The sequence below is a fragment of the Taudactylus pleione genome, unplaced genomic scaffold (genome assembly GCF_031769625.1).
Source record: "Taudactylus pleione unplaced genomic scaffold, aTauple2 ptg000556l, whole genome shotgun sequence".
NCBI lineage: Eukaryota > Metazoa > Chordata > Amphibia > Anura > Myobatrachidae > Taudactylus > Taudactylus pleione.
Genome location: NW_028284958.1, coordinates 24,551,874 through 24,571,620, shown reverse-complemented (window position 1 = coordinate 24,571,620; position 19,747 = coordinate 24,551,874). Strand labels below are relative to the sequence as shown.

Here is a 19,747-nt window from a genome sequence, read left to right as displayed (position 1 = left end):
GAGAAAAATCACTGCAATCCAAGCGATTCATTAAGTCCTCGAGTGAGAAAGTGTATCTAACGTGTGTATCCAATTGGACTCGCACTCTAATAAGCGCTTGCATTGAATACCACCCCTAATGTTAGAAGGTATGTGGTTGATCAGTTACTGTATATCCCCTCACTCATGATTCATTTAAGCCACAAATGGGGCTAAACTGCTGCATATTTTAGCAGCAAATTGTAAATTCATAATGGGGGTGCTTGTACAGTATTAGAAAATTGACTGTGTAGGTTTGCAGAAGGAAACATCTGATAATACGCTTGGTGGGAAAAGTCACTACAAAGTATACAGCGGCAATGAGAGTGAAGTGAGCGTGCACGAGAGGTATGTGCGTGCCACTTGGCGGATACCAGGCGTTCTCACACAGAAAGCGACACAATCACTGTTTCATACAACGACCCATTGGGCCTGATTTAGAGGTGATCGCTATTGCGCCTGCAACTTTTTGCGGAGTTGCAGCGGTGGTAATATGCAAATGCTAGTTTCAGCTTTCCCATTGTGTACTAGCGAGCGCCAGAGAGTGCAAGCCCTGAGACGGCCACTTCCAAAGCCCGTGGACAATGCAACTTTGCTGGTGGTTATGGATAATCCACAATTGTGCGCACCACCACGAGCACCATTGATCCTTGCACCAGCCTATGTCTACTTCTCAACTACCTATAGAAACATGGCCTCTGTGGCTGCAGCTCTGTGACTGAGAATGCAGCCGTGTTCACTGACACACCCGAGACACTCCCAACACACACGTCCCTGAGACAGACTTTTTTCCGCACACTTCAGGCCACCTCCCAGTCACTACTCAGGAACACTCATGGTTTTGCCTAATGCCAGCGATCCCGTAAGCAATCGCATTCAATCAGTGGAATTTGCCGTAGTGGTTTTCAGTATTTTTTGTGCATGCTCAATAGTACATAATCGCTCAACTCCATCCGTTTGCGTCCACCTCTTAGTCAGGCCCATTATTTGTTTGCGTTTACATTACTAATTGGAAAACAAGCCCGATTCGGTAATCCCATCCAAATACTGTAAAACCATCCAAATGCATTCATACTTACACTGTATGAATGGATCTGGATGGTTTTACAGTCATTTGCAGGTGAAAAGATTTCAGAGCACTGAACATAAATATTCGATGCTGCTCTCTAAAGGCAGTTATGATTAATTAAGGTTTTGTTTTATAAAGTGGCCCTTGAATTGCTTTTATAGAAATTGTCTTATTTGCGCACTAACCCATGCACAGATCACACTATACATTGCAGATAGTGTCCAATCAATCAAGTAATGTTTTCATTTTAATCGCAGGAACCAATAAGAATGAGACATCATTTGGGCTTGAAATGTCCCAGGCAGGGTTCTCGTCACATGTGGTGGAGGTGAGTACAGAGGAGGTATTTAATGACAAGCCCCCAATTGTTTCCCTTATAAGCCAGGTATCTAAAGTAACCATGTTATGTATGGGTCTATTGTAGAGTTGGACACAGCATGTTTTCTCATCATAATATCTAATGTTTTGTGTTGCACATCCTTGCCTATGTAAATGTAAATGCACTTTGCGCTACTGCCTCTATACACATAGAGGGGAAGATATATCAAGCCTTGGAGAGGGAAAAAGTTGCCCAAAGCAACCAATTATCTTCTGTCATTTATCTAGCACAGTCTTTGAAATTACAGTTAAAAGCTGATTGCCTGCTTTAGGCAACTTTTCCACCAGGGATGGCTCTTGGGGTGTTCGACCAGTGCGGACAAACAGGGGCGCCACCCTATAGAGGGCGCACCCCTCCCAACATCCCGATTTCAGCAGGACCGCACTGTTTCACCCATGGGCCGAAGTGTCCTGCGGGTGGTCAAATCGGGAGGTTGGGCATCCCCACCCCGTTAGCTGTACGGCGGTGCCAGACCCCAGAGTAGCTGAATAGATGCTGCGCGCATGAGCGCGGCATCCATTCAGTGCCGGGAGAGGGCTGGGGGAAGTCCAGCTAGTGTCGGAATGCTGGGCTCTCCCCCAGCCTGACGTTACACAGGAGGCGTGCCACGCGTGCACGCCTACAAATTATGGGGAAGTGGCTTATGGTAATTAGGTCACACACCTATTTTCAGTAAACCGCGCGCGACTAGAGGGCACCATGTTCACCATCCGGGCACAGGGCGCGGCTACCCCTGGAGCCGGCCCTGTTCTCCACATTATCACTCTCCAAGGCTTGGTACATCTCCCAACCAGAAGAGAAGAAATGGATGATGAATGTGTGCAAGCACTGGCTGAGGACAGACCACAACAAGGGCACACATGCGTCAGGTTGTGGATCACTTATGGGTGCTCCACCACTTGTGCTAAATACACCCCGATGATGATGATTTGATGATCCCTTCCACTGATACTATTACTATTATTGTGGCTATGATTTCTTTTTGCTTCCTTCGTCCTTTAGATTCTGTGCCTAAACGTCTTCTTGTTAGCTTTCTCTTATTTCCCCCTTCTTCCATATTTTCTTTTTATTTCAATTCACTTATCGCTGCTACGCATTAGGATTTTTTTCCTAGCAATGTATTCCCGTTGACGAGCTATTGCTTCATGCTGATCTCTGGACAAACATTAGATAAGTACACTCTTTATATGCAAACTGGTGTACTGAGGCCCTGATTCAGAGCCGGACGCTCTGACAGAGCGCTCGCTCTGAATCAGGCCCTGAGTGCTATGTGAAGTTAAATACAGTACTATCTGCAAATTTACTGGCAGCTAGTCAAAGCCAAGAGTTGGCCACTGTTAATAGCTCATACTAGTGAATTGATAGATTGATTGTCGGTCAAGGCCACGTAATAGCAGTTTCCACGTGCACAATGCATGGATTAAGTGTTCTGTTCTTAATGTCTGCAGGAAGCTTCTACCTTGTAAAACTTTACTGCGGTTTGAAAAACAAGCTGCATGATAAATTATGTTTTATCCAATGCAGCAAAATTCCACTAATAGGATATTCAAATTTGCTCTTAAAGAATGCCCATCTCTATACAGAGTCATTTATTCATTACCTATGCTTGCTGTCACTGTTCTCTGCTAGTCTGCCATTGGGGTAATTCACGTCACTGATTTTCTACTGCTGAAAATAGCTCCTGTAAATATTGAGAGATTTTCTGTCCGTTTTCAGGTCTCACACAAAGGCCCGTATTAAATTAGATTCACATCGGAGGTTTTACGGGGATAAAGTATCGAGCTCACGCCCGCTTTATCCCCGTATTCAATTTGAAAGGTGCGAAAACGGGTGAGTATAGGAAAAAATTCAGGAATATTAGGGAAAGCATCGAGGGACTCCCCTAATGATGATGTCCTGACATGGGGGATCATTATGGATACCCCCATTTTGGCCTGCAGAAGGTAAGTATGTTTTTTAAATAGCCGTGGCAGGTGTTTTTTCCCGACAGGGAAGAAGGGGTGAAGAAGAGCACTTAGGGGGTTTTTTTACAAAAAAAAAACTAGGTGCATCAAATCTGGGGTACATGAAAATGGGTGCAAGCCTATTTTTAAGTCCCTAAGGTGCATTTTGAAAATTCTTCAAACATGCACCTGCCGCTACCACCCGCATTCTTTAAAACACCTGCCACATACTTGGGAACCCCCCCTGAATTGTTTTCGTTAGTTTACAATGTGTTCCCCATGATTTTTTTATTTAACCCCAAAATTGAACTAATTCTTTTGAGGTGTCCTTATTTTTAATTTTAAACTTTTTTTGACACACTTCATTTTTAGGGGCTATTACCAGCGGTGCCGGCTATTTTTTTTAAATCCTGCACCCTAAACCCCAATTCTGCACTTTTTTTCGCCATGTAAAACATGGTGAAAACTTAGCCCCGTTTTTCTTCAAAGACTTTTCGCATCGGCGAAAAGTCTTTGAAATTGAATACGAGGATAATTGAAACATGCGAAAATGACGTCATTGCCAATAATTTATCGACAATTCTGACGCAGCCTAATTGAATAAGGCCCATAGAGGAAAAGAGCAACTGCAAAGAACTGCCTAATAGCAGTAGCTATGCTCTAAGTGCCAGGTAATTGCTATATATCATTTATTTTTCTAAATTTATATTTTCCAGTAGCATTTTGCCTTCTGGGCTAAATTACTGTAAGCAGCAGCTGTTGGTGGATCACTAGCGGAAAATCACTGGTGTGACATCTTTCAATATAATTTAATGCAGGAGTGGCCGGACTTTTGTGACCTGGGATCTACTTTTTGTTCACTTAGCGGTGATCTACCAGCGTCATTGGGCCTGATTCAAAGGTGGAAGTTATGCCAATGTTTGCGCTGTTGAGCTATTTATTTTTGTTACTGCGAAATCGCCTAACTGTACAATGGCGATCGCAGCTGCTTTTGGGATCGCTGGCATTAGAGACAGTGACTGCATATTTTTGCAGATGTAAATCTGTAAGAAATACAGAGCATGCTTGCCGACATTCAGCTCCCTCCTTCCAGGAGGGAACTGAATATCTGCGCACAGCGGGGGGGCGTGGTCAGGTAATGATGCAGTTTGGGGGCGGGGCCTCAGGATTGCGTAATTGTGGCTCCGCCCTCTTCACAATGCCAAAAATATTGGCATTGTGAAGCGCGAAGCGTGTCATACGGGCCCCCCCGCTGTGGGGTTTCTTGTAGTGGTTGGGGGGGGGGGCAGTCGGCAACCGGGAGGCTTGCCTGTCTTTCAGGGGGTTGGGAGCGGCTCCCGGTATTCGGGAGGCTCCCGACCAAATCGGGAGGGTAGGCAGGCCTAATACAGTCCACCTCTGTATCAGGCTCACAGGCACTATGCTCCACACAGGCGCACTGGTGTTGTTTTCCAAACACCTCTCACATACATAACATACAGTAGTATTATACAACAGCTCTCACATACATAACATACAGTAGTATTATACAACAGCTCTCACATACATAACATACAGTAGTATTATACAACAGCTCTCACATACATAACATACAGTAGTATTACACAACAGCTCTCACATACATAAAATACAGTAGTATTATACAATAGCTCTCACATACATAACATACAGTAGTATTATACAACAGCTCTCACATACATAACATACAGTAGTATTATACAATAGCTCTCACATACATAACATACAATAGTATTACACAACAGCTCTCACATACATAACATACAGTAGTATTATACAACAGCTCTCACATACATAAAATACAGTAGTATTATACAACAGCTCTCACATACATAACATACAGTAGTATTACACAACAGCTCTCACATACAGTAGTGTTACACAACAGCTCTCACATACATAACATACACTAGTATTATACAACCGCTGTCACATAATTAAAATACAGTAGTATTACACAACAGCTCTCACATACATAAAATACAGTAGTATTATACAATAGCTCTCACATACATAACATACAGTAGTATTATACAACAGCTCTCACATACATAACATACAGTAGTATTATACAATAGCTCTCACATACATAACATACAGTAGTATTATACAACAGCTCTCACATACATAACATACAGTAGTGTTATATAACAGCTCTCACATACATAACATACAGCAGTATTATACAACTGCTCTCACATACATAAAATACAGTAGTATTATACAACAGCTCTCACATACATAACATACAATAGTATTACACAACAGCTCTCACATACATAACATACAGTAGTATTATACAACAGCTCTCACATACATAAAATACAGTAGTATTATACAACAGCTCTCACATACATAACATACAGTAGTATTACACAACAACTCTCACATACAGTAGTGTTACACAACAGCTCTCACATACATAACATACACTAGTATTATACAACCGCTGTCACATAATTAAAATACAGTAGTATTACACAACAGCTCTCACATACATAAAATACAGTAGTATTAAACAACAGCTCTCACATACATAACGTACAGTAGTTTTATACAACCACTCTCACATACATAACATACAGTAGTATTATACAACAGCTCTCACATACATAACATACAGTAGCTTTAAACAGGGGAGTATCTAGTGGTCTGTGCGCCCCTGGCAAAGTAATGGACTGGCGCCCCCTCGCTCCATATTTTGTGAACAATTACATTATGTCTCCCCATCCATCCCCCTTCTGCCTCCCCAGTCATTAGCCTTTCCCTTCCTGTGTCCCCAGACAGGGGCAAATGCAGGATTTTTAGGGGGGGGGGGTTTCCAAATATCTCTCTCCTTATCTATCTATCTATCTATCTACCTATCTATCTATATATATATATATAAATATATATATATATATATAGGCAAACAACAGTGGCAGCGGCACTCCTCAATAATATACAATAGCAGGTTGCAGAGAACCTACTTTACTTCAACGTTTCAATCACAAAATGATTTTCATGTATGTATATATAATATATATATATATATATATATATACCCCCCCATTTTTAATTATGTGTATCTGTATTGTGACCCTTAAGCAGTGCCCCCTATATTTGTGCCCCATATACAGTGTCCCTAAAGTAGTGCCCCTTCTGCAGTGCCCCCAGTAGATTTGCCCTATATGCAGGTCCCCCTAAAGTAGTGCCCCATATGCAGGGCCCCTTATGCAGTGCCCCCTGTAGTTTTGACCCATATACAGTGCTTATGCAGGCCCCCTAAAGTAGTAGTGCCCCTTATGCACTGGTGATTGCCGGCGGCTGCTAGTGGTACGAGCAAATGATTCATAAAGGTTTTTTTACACAAGGCGCGCGTGACGTCATGACGTCACGTGTGCCGCATTCCTGCTCTTACTGAGGAGCCTGCCGCAGCCTCACTGTAAGTATCTATCTGTGTGGGCTGCAGGGGCTGGGTGGTGGGGGGGAGGAGAAGGGGCCCTAAACATCTACCCCTTGTCCACGGGTGGCACCACCGGATGGCGCGCCCCTGGCAAGTGCCATCCTGGTCAATGAGTAGATACGCCCCTGGTATTAAACAACAGCTCTCACATACATAACATACAGTAGTATTACACAACAGCTCTCACATACATAACATACAGTAGTATTACACAACAGCTCTCACATACGTAACATACAGTAGTATTATACAACCGCTCTCACATACGTAACATACAGTAGTATTATACAACCGCTCTCACATACATAACATACAGTAGTATTATACAACCGCTCTCATTCAGTTCTGATTTAATGGATATGGGAATTTTTTTGGCAGTCATTTTCAGCTGCCTGGGAGACAGTAACTTACATACTGATGGTCATGTGTGCAACTGTACATGGCACCTCATCCAGTACTAAATTCACCAATAGGTGAATGCATTACAAATGCACCTCAGAATAGAGATTAAGAGATTTCTTCAAGTATCACATGACCCCAGACTCAGGGCTGTAACTAGGGTGGTGCGACCAATGCCACCCTAGGGCAGGGGGCGTTATTTGGGACTGTCAATTTTCCTGTTTTTATCATTCTCACTTGTAGCTTCCTCTTCTTTTATCCCCAGCATCTCCTGGCCTCTCCTATCTCTTCCCTGGCCCTTCCCCATGAGATCATGCCCATTTTTCGGGTGCGTTATGTCACCTATTTAAAAAATAGGTTTGCGCCAATGCTCTTTCTGGCCCAGGGCACCAAAATGTCTAGTTACGGCTCTGATCTCCAGCATCTCCTGGCCTCCCCTATCTCTTCCCTGGCCCTTCTCCGTGAGGCCATGGCCCTTTTTCAGGGGAACTATCTTATATCCCTATTTAAAAAATGGGGGGGGGCATAGGCAAACGCAGGGGGTTCCATCTGCCTGGAAACCTCCCTCCCCAGGACAAACCATGACCACAATAGAAATAGTAATATAGTAGAACATTATTAGTGATGCATGTTCTTCTCAGTATCACAAATGAAATGATTAGCACCATCTGTGGATCTTTCAGCCAGTAATAAATATACCTGTACACCAACTAGGAGATGTGGAAAACATGCACTGTTAGTGGTGCACTGCTATAGACCATTAATAGGTAGGGTTAATTATTAATACTGTATAATAATACACTATCCAGTACATAAGGAGACTGATATGTACATATATGTCCAAGGCTGTGCTAAGTTCTTCTGCTGCTCCCTCAGACTCCCGGACTTGCTCCAATGCTCAGGAATGGTGCCCACATGTGACATACTGTACTGTAGAAACATTCAGCTCAGACAGGATGGACCAACTTCCGCATCTAATGGCTTACTATGATCGCTGGTGCTGTATATACTCGAATTATGCAACACAATATACTTTGTAGTGTACAAACATATTAAAGCTGGATAAGTGCTAATTTTGCCTTCTTCATGGACTGGCCACACTCACTCTAAAATCAAGCATTTGGAAACCCCCTTCTAGAAATCCTGCGTTTGCCACTGGTTGCAATGCTCTCTCTTGCACAGACCACCAAAATGTCTAGTTACGGCTCTGCCCAGACTGCAGCTGCATTTATGCTTTCAATTAAGATATTAGTTCACTGTAGACATATATTCACCAGGTGTATTATCTATGACCTGTAACTAACAATTGTTTCATCCTCTAGGATGGGATATTGCTTGGTGCTGTTGGGGCATATGACTGGAATGGAGCCATTTTAAAAGAAACAAGTAGTGGAAAAGCAATACCACGCAGAGAGTCCTATCTGAAAGAATTTCCCGATGAGCTTAAGAACCACGGAGCTTACCTTGGTAATGGGAATCATTAAGATGAAAGCCACAAATATAAATATGGTGCAGATATAACAATAGTTCAGTGATTACCAGCATGAAGTGTTGAAACTTCATAACACTATGAGGCAAGTTTTCTTACTCCCTTGAGTTTAAAACTACTACAGTAGTTTTAATTGTGCGGTCACAAACATTTGGCTTAATCCTGGCGTAATCCAATTTGGGGTGAGATTTTTTTTGAATCTTTATGATAGAGTTTAACAGTGAACCTAATTTATGTGGTGCATAGAGTTACCACCTTTTTATTTTCATATTCCCAGACAGGAGGATTTGCCAAGGCAAGTGTTTAGGGTTGTGGATAAGACCACCATAGAGTTACAATCATTTTATTTCTTTTGACATTTTCTTACCACTCTAATGAAGGCAAAAATGTGGATTACTGCATCAGATTCCATCCACATGCCCCTTTATATGCAATCAGAGCCCTATTATGCACCTTATTTGCAATCAGAGTCCCCGCATGTCCTTTTATATGTCATTAGAGCCCTATTGTGCACCCTATATGCAATCAGAGCCCCACAGGCCCCTTTATATTCCATCAGATTCACCACATGTACCTTTATATGTCATCAGAGCCCTATTGTGCACCTTATATGCCATCAGAGTCCCTTTAAATGTCATCTGCTTTATATGCATTCAGAGCTCCCAAATGCTCCTTTGTCCTATTGGAGAAAAGTGCTACATAAATAAAATAATTATTATTATAATATGCCATCAGAGCACCCTTATGCCCCTAAATATGTCAGAGCCCCCTTATACCTCTTTATATGGCATCAAATCCCTGCATCATGCACCTTTATATGCAAGAGGCAGAGAACCACATGCCATGATCAGAGCTCTTTTATATGCCAGAGGCAGATCCCCCTCATGGCCGGCAACTATATGCCATCAGATCCATAGCCTCCTTGCCCTTGGCTTGGCTTACTTATCTTGTACACAGTAGTACAATGGTAGCCAATATTGGGGCTGTTGGTGAAGATTCAGAGGCATGGGAGCACTGCCTGACAGGACTCCAGAAGTCAGCATGGGCATAAGTCTACTTCAGAGGGTGGAGGTAGGATGCAAGCGGGAACTGAGAGGAGGTGGGCCACTTGTGGGAGCAGAGAGGAAGCGGGCTGCAGTTAGGAGGAGGTGGGCAATCGTCGGAAGCAGAGAGATCTGCTGCACTCGTGACCGTGCAGTTTGGGTTTCCAGACGCTGCCTATCCAGGATTACTAACAATTTGGACAGATGACCAGATTTCCAGGCGGTCCAGATTGGTGGTAACCAGTGGCGACTCGAGAGATGGGGCTACAGTGTAGTCCAAAATTCAAATATTGGAACCACACCAACTGCCAGTGAGTACCGGCTGGCAATGTTGGCAGTGTTTGGGGTGGCAGTTGGTGTGGCTCCCCTAATTGACTTTTGAACTGTGCTGCCGCCCACGTCTTGAGCTGCCACTGGTGGTATCCATAGATGTTTACAGCGGTGCTGATGCAGAGTTGAATGTATGCATTTTTGCTTTGAATATATTGCGTGTTTTGTTATTGCGTATGCTCCGGAACTTAGTGCACGTAAATAAGAGAGATTCAAAGTCATATGGTTCTTATGCATTTCAATTGCATTGACGCTTTCATCTGAAGAGGAGTAACTGGGCTGTAACAGGGTGTTAGCGCAACAGCGTACTATGCAGAGTTGGATATAAGTGAAAATATGCCTGTTTGGAGACATATCCTTTGCAGGTTCAAGTATGCAGTTGCACTGATGATAATGACTAGTAGCAAACCAGGTGCCCACATTGGGGCGGTCGCATCTCAAGATGCACACAACTCTGTAAGTGGGTGAATATTTGCATTTTTTCCATGCACGCTTCTTTGGAGTAATATACATCGGACTTACTTCCAACTCTGCTTCTAGCCAGATATGCAGCACAAAGTGCATAGATAGTCTGTCTCTCTGCATGCAGACTATCCACTCTCAGGAGATATAGTGACAAATATAAACTGCTACTGAGAGGTAGAAAAATCACAAGACTACTACCACACTAGAATATGCACCTCTCCACTCTTTTATCATGATTCAGTAATCTCATTCTGCAAAATGCCTCATATTTACACTGCTCTGCACCACAACATGTTCTCCATACTCTGCAAGGAACTCCCTCTTAGTCAGGGCAAGATGTAAGTTTGTTGGGTCCCCAGGGTAACTAACTTGCTCAAAAACAATTCAGAAGTTGGCATATTATTCACCAACTACAGTACTACAGTGCTGGCTGGCTACCATTATCCACCCGGTCTCCAACTCACGCAGCATTCAGCAAGTGGACATAAATTTGAGTATTGCAACTTACTGTCTGTCCACTACTATAATAATAATAATTATTTTATTTATATAGCGCTTTTCTCCTAAAGGCCTCAAAGTGCTTTACTATATGCTCTGTGCTGTGTGTGAGCCCGCTGGGTACTTCCAGCTGCTCTACTTTAACAACATTACGGTGTCATTATTAGTTGACATCTGCAACCATGAAGTGCAGGGAGCTAGGCACACTATCTCTATTATCTGCCATGCTCCCAATACGGTAAAGAGCTGGCACTCCCCAAGGCCTGTTTCCATGTGCAGTGGCTCCCTGTGTGCAGGGACGGATTTCCTGCTAGTTGATATAAAGGTTTCCCTCCTCCTTCTCCCTTAGAGACCAGAAATGCACATAATGCAGAGAAAGGGTCTACCGAGTGTGTACCGCCGGGCCGGTTACAGGCAGCCCTGTACAGATTTGCACTTTGCAGGCAGAGTAAATCCCTGTGATTATTTAGTGCACTTGTTACTGACTTTTATTTTAATTTGCAAAAAACTAATTACTGTCTCATGGATCTGATATACAACCCACCTGTATAGTACATCCTCATGACCATCATGTAACTGCCTCATGTCCACTACAGTCTCATTCCCACAGTCCTCTACTCAGCACTATAGTCTCATTCCCACAGTCCTCTGCTCAGCACTATAGTCTCATTCCCACAGTCCTCTGCTCAGCACTATAGTCTCATTCCCACAGTCCTCTGCTCAGCACTATAGTCTCATTCCTACAGTCCTCTGCTCAGCACTATAGTCTCATTCCTACAGTCCTCTGCTCAGCACTATAGTCTCATTCCCACAGTCCTCTGCTCAGCACTAGTCTTATTTCCACAGTCCTCTGCTCAGCACTATAGTCTCATTCCCACAGTCCTCTGCTCAGCACTATAGTCTTATTCCCACAGTCCTATGCTCAGCACTATAGTCTCATTCCTACAGTCCTCTGCTCAGCACTATAGTCTCATTCCCACAGTCCTCTGCTCAGCACTAGTCTTATTTCCACAGTCCTCTGCTCAGCACTATAGTCTCATTCCCACAGTCCTCTGCTCAGCACTATAGTCTTATTCCCACAGTCCTATGCTCAGCGCTATAGTCTCATTCCCACACTCCTCTGCTCAGCACTATAGTCTCATTCCCACACTCCTCTGCTCAGCACTATAGTCTCATTCCCACACTCCTCTGCTCAGCACTATAGTCTCATTCCCACACTCCTCTGCTCAGCACTATAGTCTCATTCCCACACTCCTCTGCTCAGCACTATAGTCTCATTCCCACAGTCCTCTGCTCAGCACTATAGTCTCATTCCCACAGTCCTCTGCTCAGCACTATAGTCTCATTCCCACCAGTCTCATATCACACTCAGCATAATAACCTCATTGCAACCACAGTGCCATGCTGATCATATACTGTACAGATGTGTGTCCATCATCACACCCTCATGCCCACCATACACAGCATAGCAGCGTAATTCTGACTGTCGGAATGCAGCTGTCGGTATTCTGACCAGCGGCATCTCGACTGCCAGGATCTCATACCCAACCCGGCCAGTATTACAGCCCCATGCCACCCAAAGTCCAATGTTCACCATATACTGACTCATGCTTATTATGACAACCTAGTTGCATGCCTGCTATACACATCTCTGTGTATAGTATTAGTATACTTTAATATAAAGGAACAAATCGATCAGAAGAAGTGGGTTCCAAACCAGTAAATTGCCTAGGACCCTATTGGGTCTTCACCTGGCTAGGTCTGTGTGTGGGGCCCTAGCCACTCTGCTGTTAATCAGACATTGTACTGATTAACCTATAGGTTCCATCAACTGCTCCCTTCAGCTGTTGCAAACTTCTGTTCTTTCCCAAAACACACTATTGTGCTTCGTAAAATTATGTGCCTTAGTGGTCATCTAGGCAGACTTGTGAAATTCTAAGCATAGAATCCAAAGAAGTTTCTGTGCTTAGTTAATGAGGCTAAGTAGTGAGATTTTATTGTAAAAGTATTGAGTGAAAGAGTGGCAACACCTGGACAAATCTGTCTGCTTATACAACTATAAACCAAGGAGACTTACTTTATAATATTAAATGGAACCAATCTTGGCAAGCAGAATATGCACATAATGGAGTTTACAAATTTAAATCCCTCATAGCAATCCCCACTAACATAGAAAATTAATCTTTCATTTTTCCCGGCCAGATCATGTCTCGTCTTAATACCATTATTGGCCCATAACATCTTTTCCACTGATTTATTAACTGCTCCCAATTGCATCTCTAATATGCACAGTGTATATAGTAACTCGGAATGCCTTTCCTATATGCTGTGTGAATACTGAAAACTAACAGGATTGCATAAATCCCTCTATGACCCATGTACCAACCCACTTACATATATTATTTACATAAATTATTTTACACAAGTGATTAATAATAACTTATGTTTAGTGCATTATGCGTACTCACAATACTGGATCATGGGCACCTTGCGGGTTAATGCCCAGCTATGAATTCTGATCTATGTCTTGGAACATGACTTGGAAAATTGTGGGGCTGAAAATAAGTGTTTTATATCCGCAATGTCCAGGCTGGGTCTTATTGCGTTAGGTCCTGTGGAAAAGAGGCCTGGCCCCCTGCCCGGAATTGCTCACCACACCACAGACCCAGCGATTGCTGCAGGGGGAATGTGTGATTGCTGAGAGCTGCTCTCCTGCATTAGGGATTGTCTTACCCCTATACTTCCAGCTTGTACAATAATGTTATGAAAGGCCGCGAGCCAACAGTCCAGGGCCAAGATGTGCATAAAAATCCTCAGCCTGCTCCTGTATCCTATCCCAAATTCTCCACACCTTTCATTATTAACCCTTTGGGCATTAGCGGTTGTGACTCAAGCTGTTTGTCAGGACCACGGTTAGCGACTGTAGAGAGGCACAACATAGGGCCTGATCCTTGTACTCTAAACCCGTTGCGACTGCAACTTTTTACGCTGCTGCTATGTGAAAATATGCAAATGTGGCAGCCGCTCAGAGATGTATTGAGACGCCCAGGTGCGGCTTTGCAGATCCATGCATCTGTGTGAAATGGTGCAGCATTGCTCTCTGGTCAGTCAGTCACCGGCCTTCTGAGTAACCCTATGACTGGATGAACGATGGAACTAAGGGCCTGATTCAGAGCCGCTCATAAGCGGCTGCTCGTTTGTTCCGAGCGATGTTCGCACATCTGCGCATGCGTATGGGTTGTAATGCGCATGCGCCAACCAGTCAGTGCGGTCGAAAATCGTGTGCTCGCAAAATAGCAAATGCCTGCTAATTTGAGTGACAGAATGAGGCGTTTGTGGGTGGTAACAGGGGAAGGTGCTTGAAAATGGGGAGTGGAGATCCGAACGCAGGCGTGCCAAAAGGTCAAAACGGGCGTTTTAAGGGTGTGCATAATTAACAAAGCAGCGTCATTGACCACGTCAGTTGGTTGTCTTTTAGCCTGAACTGCTCGCATGATTGCGGTAGGAAAATGCTACCACAAGAATAGCGAGCAGTTCATACGCCTTTCGATGTACTCGATTAATCTAATAAATAGCGGAGATGACGTATGATGCGAGCGGCCAGGGGGCGTTTTTTCAAAATAGCGAGCGCATGTTTCGTTCGCTCGTTCAGACATAGAGGCGTCAACAGACCGTAAAGAGCGAGCGCTTAATTTAAATATCCGGCCCCCTTTTCAGAACGACCGTCCGCAAATAGCGTCCGGCTCTGAATCAGGCCCTAAGACACTAGCAGCAGTGATACTGCATACAAAGATGCAGTCTATGGAATCGACACTTCTATGAAACGCTTGCGACACCCCCACGTTTTTCTAACCACCCCACTGTTACAACCCACAAACGATTCCTAACTGTCAGTCATTCTGTGTCTAAATCCTCTCTGCGAGCAACATTGAATAAGCCCCGGGACGCTTGCGCCGTGTGACTTAGATGAGTGCGCTGTAATAAAAATATTGGCCGAGCTGCATAAGTATCGGCATAACGTACAAATCTGAATCAGGCCCTTAGAGACTGACCATGTGACCATGCTTATGGTGCAAACATCTTCGCTCAAACAAAATCTCTGTCCTATAGTGTGTCTGCTGCTCCTTCTGTCAGCTTTACGTTGTCAGGTAACTGGGTCAGTGTAACCTATTTGGTCACAGAGGCACTAACTTATTCAATGACGCATTATTTAATGGCATATATGTGGTGGAAGCCCATAGCAATGTTTTGTATATTAGATTTCATTTTATAAGTAGTGTAAGAAAAATGCACTATTATCTTATAGCTTGCAAGGGGTTATAGAACATATATGAGCCTACCATACTAATCCCATGTAATTAAGTAAATCCCTTTCTCATTCGTTTTTTATTATATAATTTTGGGGATTTGTTACACAGCCATGTTTTTTTCCACTAGGTCACTAGACTACTGTATTGTTTTGTCATGCTATTGGTAGGTCACCCACATCTAACACATTGCTCAGCACAATCTCAGCTCATGGGGTCACTGTTTGTGTCTGTCTCTGCGCAGGCTACACTGTCACCTCTGTGATGACCCCGCAGCGTGTCAGACAGTATGTGGCAGGGGCTCCACGGTTCAACCACACAGGGAAAGTGATCATCTTCAGCATGCAGGGAATGGACAATCTCATCATCCACCAGTCTCTTCGAGGGGAGCAGGTAATAATCACGTGCCATTGTAAGAGACATCAGTGATGACGTGAGCTAGTTACTATACTGAGAGTGATTGTGATGTGAGACTGGGATGACTAGTGACTTCTTTACTATGGATGTTGGTGAGTTACTGTAAATACACACTGGCTATGCTACGGAAAATTATAACTCGGGGGATATTTATTACAGTTGTTTGGAAGAGAAATTGTGGTGTTGTCAATGGCAACCAATCAGATTCTAATTGTCAATTTTCTAGCACAGTTTAGAAAATGGAATCAAACTTCCCACTGGTTGCTAGTGACAACATCACTCGTACCATTTGCGTCTTTTCTATAATTGTCCTCCAAGTTTAATAGAATATTATCATCAAGTTTCTTTCCTCTCTGCTAGATTGGATCTTATTTCGGCAGTGAAATTGACTCTGTAGATGTGGATGGTGATGGGGTAACTGATGTTCTCTTGGTTGGAGCTCCGATGTTCTTCAGTGATGTCAGGGAGCGTGGCCGGGTCTCTGTGTATGTGCTGAGAGAAGTAAGTATCCTGCTCACCAGTGCTGACATACACTACATATAGACTTCCTCATATACAGGGCTACTAAAAACTCGGTCTGACCTGTTCTGTCAGCATTTTGCACAGAGATAGGACTATTCTATACTCTTATGGTAGATGCTTAAGTATATTTAGGGGCGCCAAGAGGGGGTGGGGTACTAATTACCCGGGACCAAGCTTGCTAGAGGGGCCACCCTCTAATTTCACAGCTGCCCAGCACACGCAGCAGTAATAATCTCATATGCCTATGGGGGGGAGCGATCACACTGATTGTGCCCCCCTTGCTTTTTTAGCCTAAGGGGACGTGGCCACTCCTGCTGCAATTAGGTAATGCCCCCTCCCCCCGGGCCCGGCACAGCTGTTGACGCCTCTGGGTATATTACGGTCACTAGTATGGTGAAGCAAACTTTTATTTTAGAATATCGTCTTGCAGTATATCATTGCTATAATAACTAACAATTAACACTTAAAGCCAGAGGCATAGCTAGGTATATGAAGGTCCCATTGCAAAAGGATAATAAATAAATGAACTGACAAAAGCCATATAAAACAGTATGTATGAGAAAGAATCAGTAGGTAGGCTGCACAATTAAGTGATTGAAAAGTCGCGCTTGTATAATGAACCCCCATTCTGGGTTTTAATTAAATTTTGCATGGAAAGGTGATATGTATGTACCTTCTATATAGAATACAGAGAGAAACCTCGGCATATGTTGTTGTTACAGAAGCGGTTTGTTCCAGATGGGGTTCTCCAAGACTGGGACAGCTCGCAGGACTCCCGTTTTGGATATTCCATAGCTGCGGTGCCAGATCTTAATCAGGACTCTTTAAACGACGTGGTGATTGGAGCTCCCCTAGAAGACGGCCACAAAGGTGCAATCTATATCTTCCATGGGTTTAAAAAGAACATTTTGAAAAGGTACAAACAGGTAAGAACCACAACTGTAATACTACTGAAAATAACGTGTGGATACATTGCAGCTTTGAAGGGGGTTTCCACTATCAGACAATTTACTTAAATGATTTTTATATACCTGCCCACAATGTTCACTAAATTTATTGCTTTATATTTCTGGCTTCCCTCTGTGTTTTTCATCAAGGTCTTCATATCTACCTGGCTGTGTTGATTATTTATATTTCCCTTAGCGACCTCTACCTCACAGCTCCTCTGAGCAATTGGATAGAGTTATATCCAGAATCATTTTCTGTCATATCAAGGGCAGTAAAGAACTTTGCTTTGTACTGTATGTAAAACATTAAAGTAAAATAATTGTGAAGTCTGATCAGCTTACTTGGCGTTCCAAAGTCCCAAATATTTATTTGCATAAAGAAACACAAAGAGTACCGCCCATACAATGCACATGAGCGGTTGACACCAACACAAGGCTTTAATTCTGAACGTACTGACTTGCAGGGTCAGTGTGGTACCATATATACACTGTAAACAATATAGGAGTAACCTTAGAAACACACAGTACAGTTTAGATACACTGGTCATTGCACAATAGGCTACTAGTAAAAACAATGCAACTGGTCCAGCTTTCAACTGTCTTCCTGAGTGGTGGTAACCTCATGCTTGTCATCATTGTCATATCCATGTGTGCTAATGTCCTCAGGCGATCGCCACTCGGAGCAGCAAAGTGGCAGTTAGCAGTTTACAGCTAAAAACAGGTTCTTATGGAAAACATATGCTTTACCCAGGGCCGCAACTAGGGTGGCTAGGGGTGCGTGTGCACTGGGTGACAGATTTAAGCATACTATAATGAGTCAGACTGACTCATAATATTATGCTGGTGGATGCCGCGGGAGAGGATTAATGGTCCAGCCGAAGAAGAGGAGGAGATCCCTCCCCCTCCCACTCCTCACCACACCCCCGATGCGTCTTCTCTAAGTTGGTGCGACTCCGGACTTCCTGCTTTGCTAAGGCACCGTCGGGAGTCTGAAGTCCCCGGCACAGAGCTTTAAATCCTGAGGCTGCGCCTTAAAATATCCGCCGCAACTGTCCCAACTTATTGGATCTGTCCACTGTCCCTATTGGGAAATTTGAGAGGTATGTCCTGTTCATTTCTGCTCTGCACAAAACGTAACTGGCACTGCAGATCGGGGGCAATGAGTGGGTGCTAAAGTGTTGGACATTGGGGGTAAGGGTCTGCCTAGTGCTTCAAAAGTGCAAGATATGCCCCCCAGGGTATGTGACCAGTGCCACAGCAGAGCGCAGAGGTGCCCTGGGCCAGCAACAGCAACCCCCCAACGTGACATTAAAAGATTGCATAAAAAGTGCCGACAGCAAAAGATGGACACCAAGGGCCAAATGTAATAGGGTGAGAGTTTAGAAAAGTGAGAGTTTCTGACACTTTTTAAACTTTGCCAATGTAATATAGTCCAAAAACAAAGTAACAGAGCGAACTTGCATGTTTTTTTAGACTTAAAAAACTGTCACGATTTAAAATCTCATTCAGATGTTATCCTATTTTGAAGATAAAACTCAACCAATGTGAGAGTTTACTGCTAAACTCTCACATTTTCTAAACTCTCACCCTATTACATTTGGCCCCAAGAGTGCCCCGTATCATGCCCCTCCAATTCATTGGCATTCCAAAGTTGGGGGTATAGTTTACAGTTGTATGTTTGGTATAAGCTGAAGTGTACCATTCGCCTATTTGCTAGGGATGCAGCCTTTGTCGTCTGATGAACCAATATTTCTGAGAATGCAGTATATTAATTCACTAGGCACTATCAACATTACAGAGGCACTTCGTGCCTCGTGCCTCATTGACGTAAGTAGATCCTAGTGAATTTATAAGCTGTACTTTTTAAGATAAAGCTGTCTGCTGTGCATTGGCAATGAGTATACAATACTTTAAGTGTAGCTTTATTCTTTACTATTATTTATTTTTTCCCTCGCCTATTGAACTACCACTACAAGGGGGTGCTAAATTACAGCCTTGCCCCGGGTGACAAAGCTTCTAGTTTCGGCCCTGCTTTACCAAACAAGCTGTAACTACGAGCAATGTTGGAAAAACAAGTGATCACAAATCTGTGATCACTTACAAAAATCAAATATATTTTCATAGATGGAATTGTTCCTATGTTGTATCTGTATGATATTATTTGTATATACAGTATATATATATATATATATATATATATATATATATATATATATATATATATCTTGCTGTGTGACTCTTGTTCTTGATTTTATCCCTTTCAGCGTATTGCTGCCACCGACCTGTCTCCACAGCTGGTGTATTTTGGCTGCAGTATTCATGGGGAGATGGATATGAATGAGGACGGCCTGGTGGACTTGGCAGTGGGTTCCATGGGAAATGCTGTTGTTCTTTGGTGTGTGGATGATACAGTACAGATGCAGCTGTACTACTTGATCGATTTCTATAAGCATGACGT

General features: G+C 43.4%; 1 protein-coding gene across 1 annotated transcript in view; it reads left to right on the top strand.

The window, feature by feature from the left end:
• Positions 1 to 19,747, top strand: part of ITGA11 (integrin subunit alpha 11) — a 146,178-nt gene that overhangs the window by 76,200 nt on the left and 50,231 nt on the right. Inside the window, exons 10-15 of the mRNA XM_088452780.1 lie at positions 1,345 to 1,415; positions 8,594 to 8,738; positions 15,648 to 15,796; positions 16,181 to 16,321; positions 17,065 to 17,268; positions 19,554 to 19,684. Of these exons, the coding sequence (XP_088308906.1) occupies positions 1,345 to 1,415; positions 8,594 to 8,738; positions 15,648 to 15,796; positions 16,181 to 16,321; positions 17,065 to 17,268; positions 19,554 to 19,684 (841 nt within the window). The remainder of the gene's footprint in view (positions 1 to 1,344; positions 1,416 to 8,593; positions 8,739 to 15,647; positions 15,797 to 16,180; positions 16,322 to 17,064; positions 17,269 to 19,553; positions 19,685 to 19,747) is intronic.